The 11,902-nt window shown below is 36.7% G+C and overlaps 2 protein-coding genes across 2 annotated transcripts in view; both read right to left on the reverse strand.

The window, feature by feature from the left end:
- The window catches only part of auh (AU RNA binding protein/enoyl-CoA hydratase), a 36,865-nt gene extending 36,830 nt beyond the window's left edge, over positions 1-35 (reverse strand). The window contains exon 1 of the mRNA XM_026297614.1: positions 17-35. The gene's annotated coding sequence lies outside the window, so the exon portion shown is untranslated. The remainder of the gene's footprint in view (positions 1-16) is intronic.
- A 1,974-nt stretch (positions 36-2,009) lies between these two features.
- Positions 2,010-9,523, reverse strand: nfil3 (nuclear factor, interleukin 3 regulated). The gene is given in 3 exon segments (XM_033325480.1): positions 2,010-3,922; positions 3,925-5,289; positions 8,595-9,523. Coding segments are annotated over 3 exon segments (1,530 nt in total). The 5' UTR covers positions 8,676-9,523; the 3' UTR covers positions 2,010-3,838.
- Between the last annotated feature and the right edge of the window lie 2,379 nt (positions 9,524-11,902).

Genomic DNA, 11,902 nt, shown 5'->3' on the forward strand with positions numbered 1-11,902 from the left:
ACGCATTGTTTTCAGCATTTCTTAGGTAGCCCAAAAGACATGGCCAAGACACTGAACTGCCATGGACCAAAACTCTTTCTGTTGTTAAATATATTTGTTGGTTACATACCATGAACAGTCAAACATTTTTGTCAGCAGTGATGTCCGTTTTAACACCGGGTTCAACATCACCACTAAAGGGCACAATTCACTGATAATAAAAAAATATCTCTGTGATGTCACAGATCCATTTCATTATGAAGCACAAGAAGTATCACATTAAGCCCGGCTCACACTACAGGATTTTAACAAACGTTGTCTCCGCACAAACGTGCTGCGCACAGTTTTGCTGCGTCCAAAACCGCATACTATCTAGTAGGTACTACATTTGAGTAAGTATGCAGTGGACTGTAGCGTGAGTCGGGCTTTAGGGAATTCTTTAAATGACTGATTATTGTTTAAAATTACATTTTCAATTTCAAATTCGACAGTTTGGTAGGGAAATTAATATTTGTCAATTATTTTAATTCTATTGACATTTTTATTATGTAAATTTTAAAAAAAATTCCTTCTCACCCCTACAGATGGTGTGTGTGTTTTCCTCAATCTCAGGTCTTCTACCAGAGGCCTGGGAGTTTGAGGGTTCTTCGCAGTATCTTAGCTGTTCCTAGTGCTGTGCTCTTCTGAACTGAGAGCTCTGATGATCTGGGATCTGTTGGAGCCACTCTCCCAATTTGGGGGTCACAGCCCCGAGGGTGCCTATTACCATGGGGACCACTGTTACCTTCACCTTCCACATCTTTTCTAGTTCTTCTTTCAGCCCTTGGTATTTCTCAAGCTTCTCATGTTCCTTCTTTCTGATGTTGCTATCACTAGGGATTGCTACATCTACCACTAAGGCTTTCTTCTGCTGTTTGTCCACCACTACTATTGGTTGGTTAGCCATCACTAGTTTTTGTCAGTCTGTATCTGGAAGTCCCACAGGATCTTAGCTCGGTCATTCTCCTCTACCTTTGGAGGTGTGTCCCATTTTGACCTTGGGCCCTCCAGCCCATACTCAGCACAGATGTTCCTGTACACTATGCCAACCACTTGGTTCCATGTATGCCCTGCCTGCAAAGCATCTTACAACCTGCTGTTATGTGCTGGATTGTCTCAGGGGCATCTTTGCACAGCCTGCACCTGGGGTCCTGCCTGGTGTGGTAGATACCAGCCTCTATTGATCTTGTGCTCAAGGAACTTTATACTTAGACTTGAAACCTGACTTAGATCAAACTTAGACTGAAAATAATTGAGACCCACACCTTCTGTGAGATTTGAGTTATTTGATACTTGACTGCATTCAAATCTTCACACTAAAATGCATTTTGTACAGTTATATTGATTTTCGACTACGAGTCAATCAGTCGAGCTACTTTAAATTTTTTACCTCAGTTCTGGGCGAAAGCTGTTTTTTCTGAAGACTGTATTTTTCACAGAAATTCACAGAATTTCACAGAAAAAAACACAATAAGAACCATACGTGTTTCAGTGACAAAACATTTATTGAAAACAAAAATAAAGAGTACAGAAGGTGGATTTCAGGCTGCTAGAGAGCTATAGTTATTGTATTATATTATTATTGTCATCTTTATAGAGATTCCAAATTTCCAAAATATGACATCCCACTTGCTTGAAATTGACTGAATTGTTTTACATTGTATCAAGTAGAGCTGACTTAAGCATTTTTACAGACTGTAGAGAAGGTCAGAAGTTATGATGTAATCAAAGCAATGAGTGTATAATGCCATATCCCTGGAGATCTTTGATAATATAAATGTTAATTTTACCCAAAGTATGGATAGACAGTGTTGGAATATGTCAGAGCTTTAGCTTCTAACTCTCACCAATTCCATCAGATAGTGGTCACAATTTTCTAGTTAGTGCCACATAAATTTTTGGTTTAACCAATGCTCTGGAAGGTTTATTAAAGACTACTAAAAAGACAGGAGAGGTGGGCAACAGTGAACTCATCCACATTACACAGTCTCTTCAATTCTTCAAAGTTTATTTAAGCAAGCATTAAAGCCAAAATTTAACTTTTTGCTTTTTAAACTACAACAGAGATGCTTGTAAAATGTCCATGTAGTCGCTTCAGTTCTCTGTTGAAAAGCAGGCACAATGTCATGAACTGCAACACATATAATCATACATTAAGTAATGAAGGTATATGGCATTAACAATGTCCACCTGGAGAACAAAAATCCTATATGTCATGGCTAACTGTGTAATAGATTCTCAGAAAAATTCCTAAAAACATCTAGTTTAACACTAATTATAGCAAAAACAGAAATTTCTTTGGAAGGAAATCTCCATTAATAAGTAAATATTAATTTATTATTGGAAATTTAGTTCTCAATATATGTTATATTATGTATTTACCTATAGACAAATTATATATTTTTGCATGTCAAGCTGACTTGTTGCATACTGACTAAAGCATCTCCTATTACATTAGCAGCTAATTTAAATGAGGTAATTGGAAGTGCACCAATTAAATGCCTGTTTTTTCCAGGTATCAAATTACACATTTCCAGGAAATGTCCTGGATATTATTGGGAAAATAAAAAATAATTAAGAAATTACAAACCTATAAAATAAAGCCAAACCAAACATTTAGCTAAAACATAAGTAACTCCAACATACAAATCAACACAATAAACCATATGACCTTAATCAGACATTACAGATTACAGATTTAAGGCAAATAATGGCCAGAATGCAAACCTTTGAGAACATCTGCCAAACTACCCTTACCTGAATAAGTAAGCAGGCTAGGCTGAAACCAGTCAATAATAACTGCATTCTTTTCCAGCTCCACATCATCAAAGTAAAACAGTATTCCATGACAGGTGTATACTGAAACATCTACAGCAGTCATGAGTAATTTATTAAATGAAAAAGAAAAGTATCACAAATCCTATCCTACACATTTATGAAGTCTATCACACAACACTGCTTAACCTTTTACAAGAAATTCTCAAATGCTGCTGACAAATCTTCTACTTAGGTTACCTCTACTGGAGAGAACAGATGTTTTTGTTTTTTAAATGGAAATGCCTACATAACTACACTACTACAAATGTGACTAAATTTTATTCAAAGGTCCCCATTTTCTAATTTGCATAAATTTAATTACCTGTTAATGCAAAGTGTTCTTGCCTATTAAGCATGACATTATATAATTTCTGCAATACATTAATTGGTACATCATATTGTCCTACTCACAACGGGGCCATATTTTTTGTTAAACATGTTTTGCTGTTTGTTTAAGAAGAACTACTTTCAATTCCCAGTTAATTCTGTTCATTTTCACTTTTGTTTTATTGTTTAACGCCCTGATCCAGATATTTTCAATTAAAGTCAATATTTCTGCACAGATATTTCACATTAAAAGTCTTCCACCATAATTCCATCCATTTCTGTTAAGTTTAACATGAAAACTTCAGTGTTACATTTCTTTGATGGTAAGCTATCATGGCTAAAAAAAATAAGCAAACTAGAATTAATAAGTGAAAGAAAACAGTATTTGTGTCAGAGAAGGAAAACCAAAACGCAACTGTGATTTTGTTATAACTATACTGTTGTGCTGAATTTACCATGTGAACTACTACAGTGCAGGTAATTCCATCCCCACATCTTATATTAGCAAATAGCTAATACAAACAACTAATTTGTACTTGTAGCAGTTGTCTGAGGCCATACCATTATGTTAACACTTTATTTGATCATTTACAGTAATCTAAAACATTATATAAACCAAATAACAACCACACACTTCACAGCAAAAAGATAGAAATGCAAAACACACATAGGGTTATTAGAACATCATTTTGCGGTGCTTTTGACTGATTCTATCACACCTTGTTGTGTTATGATAGGTCTTTTCAAAGACGCCACTTCTGCAGGCAAGGTAACGAGGTCCTGTGTAATATACAAGTTCTCAGCATCTGAGTGTATATAGGAAGGTTCTTTTACAACACTTTTGCTTGGGATGGGGCTTGGAGTTAGCCTGCTCCTCTTGCAGCCATCCTGCAGTGTCTCAGTGCTGTTTTCATGCCACTGTTCAGACTGGTGGGACCAGTCTTGAATGTTGGTGACCTGTACTGATAAAGGGAACAATGGAAACTGTGTGGGCGCTGAAGAGTACTGAGTAGTCTGGTAGCATTCTCCCTCTGAAACCGTGACAGGAGAGGAGGACTTTCCACAGAACTCGTACCCAGGGTCAACAGTCTCCACTTTGATTTGAATGGTTTTGGCTTTGATACGCAGTTTATGGGGCAAAGCTGAAGCACTGGCATCAGGCACTTTGTGTGTGGAGACAATGACACTTCGTGGGTCAGTTACAGATGGTATCAACCCTTTAGGAACCTGCTGCTCATCCTCACCATCTGACGATTTGCTTACAGAACCATCATCCGAGCTCCTGGGAGAATTACTGGATGACCTTGTGATCTGCAGGAATGTAGCAGGCTGGGAGTAGACTCCAGACAACGGGCTGGCCATACAGTTTCTATAGAGTTCATAGGGACTACTCCCCTCCTGTGCATAGCTGCCATTCTCCGCTTGTTCTTGCTTGACATCTACAGGCGTGCAACTACTAAATCTACTTTTTGTTGCAGTACATGAGTCAGGCACATGAGGTGAGTGTTTGATGACTGATATGCAGCTGTTGCTCATATGAAGAGGCTCCAAATTCCTACTTGAAGGACCTTGGTCAGCACTGTGAGGAGCAAACTCCTGGTAAAGGTTTATAGTGGTGGAGCTGGATAACTTCTGTGCTTCTTGGGCATATGCTGCTGAGCTCACCAGGCCAAACTTCAGCTTCAAACACAGCAGCTCAGCCCTAAGGGAAGCATTTTCCTCTCCAAGAGCCATCAGCTTGTTCTCAAGCACCATGTCATTTATGCGCCGCTTCTCCCTTGAGCGCTTAGCTGCCTCATTGTTTTTGCGACGCCTCTCCCAGTAAAGTGTGTCTTTCTTCTCCTCTGGGATAAACTCCCTTTTCCTACGACAGGTAGTTTTAGCCTTAAATGGAATTGCAGAGATTTTGTGGCCTACCAGGTCTCTGTTAGCCCCTTGTAAGGCCACAGCCAGGATCAGGGAATCCTCTCCACTGTAGGAGTCATTAGAGTCCACCTCTTGTTTGACTGACTGCATATTATGTTCGCTGCTGACAATATTCTCACAGGTGTTTAAATGTACACCATACTGCTTGCAAGCATCAGTAGAACCTGCCACATTTGAGTAATCCACATGAGTTGGGGAAATCTGTGGAATAATAACAGTAGAGGTTTTAGATTTCAGTGTAGATATATGCTCCACATTCTGAATTGGTATTGATATACTGATTCAGCTCAGATTCAGTAGAACTTGATATTTTTACTTGTTCAGTAGTCTGTGTATTCTTAAAGTAACTCCACTTATAATGTCAATATTCCTTCACCTTTCTATTCTATAGAAAAAGGTTTGCAACTAGCACATTAGTTGCTAAAGCTAGCATTAGCTGGCCTGAGATTAACTGCTGCTACTCTTTGTGTACTCTAACACTTCTTCCCGTGTCAACATTTTTTTTAGGTAGTGAATGAGTTTGAAGTAAACAAAAAGCTGGGGACAGCTGTTGTGTCATGATGTGTTACAATAAAAGTAAGAAAAAAAAGTGAAAAATGAAACCAGAATTTCTAAGTTTTGTTCCAGAAGTAAGATGATGTAACAACAACAATAATAATTCAGCCCTGGAGTTCCCAGCTCACTTCATACTTCTAAATTCTGGGGCTAATTGTTGCAGATTGACAAAAGAATCGGGAAGTGGAAAGGGCACAGTCAGCTCAGACATGTCTATAGTTACCAGTTGAACTGAGAGGAGCAGCAGACATTTTATGTTTACCTTTTTTAATAACAAGTGACAGTAGTTTTGCATGGAATGGAGTATGAAAAGTAAATCCCAGAAGTATGCTTAATTTTTTCAGCAAAATAGATGAAGGATATGCTGAATGAGCTAATGGAACAAAGGCTAGTGGGATGTGATGTCAGAAGCTCATCTCTCTAAATGGCTGGGTAATATAACCAGCTAGAAAGGAGCAGATTGAAAATATTTGTTATTTTCCTTTTTTGGTACTTTACATTTACTTACATTAATTTCCTCAAGCCTTACCTGAACATGAACCATAATCACTAGGTGCCCAACCCCAACTTACCCCAACCTGACCTTAAACCAAGATGTCACCATAAAATTCAATATGGTGGGGAAGACACTATGTATGTAAGCAATTAGTCAACTATCAATTAATTGGTGATAATAATTTGCTTGCTATTAAATTAAATTAATTGTCAGTTAATTGCCCTTTTCCACATCAGTATTTCTGTGATATGTAGTGGTGCCACCAGTTGTGGGCGCCATTGCCTAATCCAGGCTTAAACGCAACGCAAAATTCTTACAGCAAGAAACCAGCACACAAAGATGAAGCAATCAAAAGAAAGTGCAGTGTGGGACCATTCCAAAATATTTAATGATGACAAAGTAGCCAAATGTACACTATGTGGTACTACGTTTAAGTACAAGAGCTCAACAAGTTCGCTAAGTTACCACCTAAATAACTTGCATATAGCAAGTTCATCAGCTTCACAACCTACAATCACCACAATGTTGGGAAGGCGAACCTATATTTTAAGTTTCCCATCCTAATAATTTTACTGTTATCTTTCTCAGATTAAGGGAGATTATAAGGGGTGCTTTTTCATATTAAGTCGCCTACTCGGTTAATGTTTTCTTTTACTTAAAAATAATATTTTATCTAGGCTTAATATTATGTAGGCTAAATATTTTGTTTAGCTTTGAATTCTGAATTTATTTTATATTGCTAATGATTCACATGCAACAGATGAGTCAGTGCACAGTTTATTTTCATTTCATTTATGTTAAAGTCGCCTACACATTTTTATTAAATTTCTATGCAGAATTTATTTTGTTATACAATGTATATCCCATTGTCTGTAGTGTATCCCTAGTGATACAATAAATCATTCATTAAGGAATATGACATGTTTTTTTTATTCAGCAGATAAGATATTCTTGTAGACCCTATGGAAACTGAGGGAAATTTAGGTTCTCAGGTAAATCGCTACTTATCAATCAAATCGACAAGGTCAACCAACTGCTTACTGAATGAATCAATAATTTGCATACTTAGTTTGTACAATGGGAGTTTGTAAACAATCCTCAGTGTAACTAATGCCAATCGTGCATACACGCACATACACACAAACCACATCAAATTAGATGCATCTCTGTCTCTTGTTTTACGTACTGCTGAGATTACTAGTTCAAAAAGACTTAGATCCAAAGAAGTCAAAAACATTTTTTTTTTTTTTTTTTAAGTCAATGTTTAAATAATACCTAAAAACTTACTGGGTGCATTAACTGTGATTTGGTGCAAACTGAATGAGTCAATATTGTTTTCCATCTCATACTGCATAATTTAGGTTTTTAAAAACCCTGCTGTGCTGGAAATTAACAGTGCATCCCTTTACTGGTGCTACTTAAAGGGTATAATGACAACATCCTATTTGAATGCCTATACAAAAAAAGCATATGACAAATACTTGTTTTTGAGTTCAAAATAAAACTTATGGGGTTTTTTATGTTACAGTGGATTTTGGACTGTTCTTTTAACAAGAACACTTTAAAACATTGTGGGCTCTAGTAAATTAGAGGTTCAGTTAGTTATATGTACATTAGATAGGTTCACACACTAAATAATGACAATTGTTACACCTTAAGGTGCTGTCACACTAATTATCAACATCCATTAAGCAGTTGACCAGCAAATTCAAATTCTTAGCATTCTTTTAGGGCTGCCACCAGGGATGATTTTAGACCCTTTTTAGGGGTGCTTAAGTTTACCTAGATTTCATTTCTGCACTTCTGATTTAAAGTAATGTTTCTGAGTAAAGTCAAATTAGTCTGTTTTTTTGGCTTTCAAGCCCCAGTACAGAGAGAGGAACAAAGAACTACCAACAACTGACTGAAGCTCAAACACAGAAATGCACAGCCTGTAACTGGAGGCCTTTATTACACACAGTAACACAAAATTTTCAGTAATGAAGGTCTCTCCTGACTTTGTGCCCTCATTTTGTCCTTGCCATGGGTCTACATTTTAGAAATAAAGGATTAAGGCAAATACATAGTTAATACAATAAAAGCAGATAAATGTACAGCCTGGTACTTTTCATATGCAGTGTGGTTTACCTAGCTTTATTATGACCACAAACAATCCCAATCAGTTTTTTGTCTATTAGGCAAAGTGCAATCCTGTAAACAAATTTTTGATTCATTTAACCATTTGAAATAAAGGTCATACGTGAGCAATCCAGTCTAAAAGCTGTTTTCTTTATCAATTTTAGGTGCACACACATGTTTAGGTGCAACATGCACATGTTGAGAATTTGCACAATATGGATTGGGCTGTGCAAGAAATACCACTCCCTTTTGTTTTTAAGGAGGCAACATGGGACATCAAGAATAAATATGGGTGACACGTGATAAAAATGGGTGATAGAATTACTTGGGTAGTCACCGTCGTCAGGCCAGGTCGATGTACAGAGTCGTACCGGGGTCGTACCAAAGGGACCTGGCAGCTGCGGCCCGTCCACGCCATCTATTGCCCCAGATTCCCTCATTGTGTCTATATTACACAATACGAGCTCCCGCTGCCTCAGACTGCTAGCTATTCCTATGACTGCACACATTATGCAATATTTGCCTCTGTGGCAATAACAATACTAGTTTGCGTTTCCTCTGTTGTGTGCAGAAGTAAAAAAAAAAACAAAAAACAAAAAAAAAAACGCCTCTTAATAAACGAGAAATGTGTTTGATAATTTACGGTGCATGTAACAGGCTCTACTAAAACAATGTGCACATTCACATGACATCATTGCCTTGCTTACTCATGACACAGGAGGCTGAGCCGTGGATTCCATTACGCCCTGAAAGTAAACTGCTATAATGTGAGAACACGCTAAATAAACCACAGTATTGTTTTGTTAACATCACTGGGAAGAATAAGTTATTGTGCTGACTCCTTGGAGTTAACGTTACACATCAACAACCAAGTGTTTAGTAACGTTACTGCCATCCCATTGTAGGTTACAACACACTGTCGCAATCCGTAAAACTCCTGTTACTGGTAGGCCTACGTGCCTGAATAAAATTCAATACGTCTCTTACACAGACCATTATCCTACGAGTATAACGCAGTCAAATGAATACCAGCCAACTGAAATAACAAACATTACGTCGAACAATGACTATGAATTATTGTCGTGGCTGTTTTGCGTTTTAAAATGAGTCTTACGCAAAACAACAACGACAAAAAAACCAAAACACAAAATGTAAGCTAACATTAGCTATTTGCCTCTGTGATTATGGGGCGTTTTTGGAACACGCTAACACACCATCTGGCAGAAACACAAAGAAAATAGGTAGTTTTAATGTTAACCCTTAGTTCAAAACTATACCTTTTCTACCTGGTTGGAGGATTTGGTCTGATTTTCCACCACGTATGAAGCACAAGGAAGAAATATAAGTTTTCCATCAGTGAATAGGGAAAGAACTGTCGACAAAATCATACAAGTTACGAAGTACCTAGTCCTCTCCTCTTGGCTTTTCCCTTTTAAGTTGCCTGCTGACTCGTGGATCTGTGTTAGTAGGTCAGTGGTTAAATGTATTGGTAGCGTGAGATTGAATGGCAGCCACGGCAGCCAATCAGAAAGCAGCATTTTTCCCTTTTTTAACCAATAACTATTGGCTTCAGCAGATGGCTCAGATCTCATACAATGTAGCTATGTCACCAACCACAATGTGAACTGGGCATTTATGTGCATTAGTTTGTGTTTTCTTCTTTCAGAAGCATATAATATTTGAACAAATTATGCTGATAATTTAATAAGTACCTTTCCAGACAAGGTTGCACAGATAGTATCTACAGTATGGTAATTTGATTGAAGGCTGTAAGGCTAGGTTATACTGTAGAGTTTGTAGTCAGTCAAATTTTGTTATTGTTATATCATTCTAACGAATGTAGCAAATGTGTTCTGAAATGAATAATGTTAGATGAATGAAATGAATAACTGTTAATAATGCTAATATTAATTAGTAAATTAATGTAATACTCATACTTATGGAACTACTGCGACTAGCATACTACAACATTCTCCTTATCACTATCATTATTATTCTTATTCTTATTGTTACAATAAGAATAATAATGTTAATAAAACATGTTTAGGCTAATTGATTTAATAATTCTGGATGCAGTGATAAAGTGGAACACTATAAAAATAAAATAGAGGGGAAAAAAGATGATTCCTCTTCTGTTCTGATGACATGATTCTAATGGATAAACTATGCATCACGATTTTTTATTATAATTTTGTTCATGTTTGCATTGGATATCTAGCTAGGGAATCTTTCACTTTTTAACTGTTGTATAGCATTTCTTAATTTGGTCATACTGATTACCACCTCAAGAGGTCACTGTTTAATAGCTCTTGTAGTTTCAAAATGGGTTAGAAGGAATGCATTGCTCAGATAAGAATTCTTTCAAGGTAAAATAGGCTAAGCAGCCATAAAATGCAGTACAGACATGTTTACATGGCAAGGTTTAAAAAAACATTTTGATTTGAATTATTTTATAAATCTATTAGAATTCAAAGTGGCATATCAGTTAAAAACAGTGGGGGAAAGCGCTATCTAAAAGAGAAAATATTAATTATCTTCTCTTATTAAAAAAAGTATTATAGCCTATTTGGTTAATCAGTCTTCCAGTTTTAGAGCTTGAGTTTGTGTATGAGATATGTCATAGGTAAGATAATGTTGACTGCAAGTTCTATTTTCTTGTACTACACAATGTACAAATACATGACTGATTGTGTTGATCTCTTTGCTCAGACCTGTCAACAATACAGCTAATGTAGACTTGCTGTCACCCACTGCTCTAGTTTTTTTTACATACTTTCAATATAGAATCGTAATTTACTGTATGATAATTTTTATATATCACATTTTAGATGTTTTTTATTCATAAAGAATGCTTTTCAAGTGATTTAATGTGACTGCTGATAACATGAGATAAGATAAACTTTATTAATTCAAAGGTCATGTTTGTTTACCAGTTTGTATATAGCTTGTAAATGAAGGTTCAGAGTTAAAATATTTGCTGCATACCACAACCTAATGGTCCCTCCTTTCATTCATCCCAGTATTCAGATTTTCAGTATAAAAGAGTAGTCAAGTAGTCAATACCACAAGAGTTTGGAGCTCATAATTTTATGTATCATCTTTTTAACTCTGCTAGTAGAGCTACATGCACAATTGACCTTATGTCAGTTATACAGATGTCAGATTATTTGTAGTTACTTGTACAGGTTACTTTATCATTAATTTTGTCATTTCCTACAGTTTTGTTGCTTTCCTCCCTGTCCTTTCTCTGCCACTTTCTGTAGGTAACCCTAGCCCCAGAACTGTGCTAACATACAGTTTGCTCTTCAAATTGTTAGTAAAGGAGTAGAAAGATATAGTGACCTTTAGATCGGACCACTTCTTAAGTTCTGCCAGTGACATAGTAATGACAGCAGCAACAACATGTTGCCACCACCAAATAACGTTGTTTTTCACCTGCACCTCCCCTACAAGTGTCTCTGTCTCACTGTCTGAGAAGTTACGTTTGTTTATTCTTTTCACACCTAACAAAAGCACAGCTGCATGCCAGGCTCTTTAATATGTGGATCTACATAGCAAATTTGCTATGGGGGCATGTACCCTTGATGATGATAATCAACAAGTGAAAGTAGATGGTGTTTTCTTACCAAGGGGCAATATATTGCA

The sequence above is a fragment of the Mastacembelus armatus genome, chromosome 12 (genome assembly GCF_900324485.2).
Source record: "Mastacembelus armatus chromosome 12, fMasArm1.2, whole genome shotgun sequence".
NCBI classification, from domain to species: domain Eukaryota; kingdom Metazoa; phylum Chordata; class Actinopteri; order Synbranchiformes; family Mastacembelidae; genus Mastacembelus; species Mastacembelus armatus.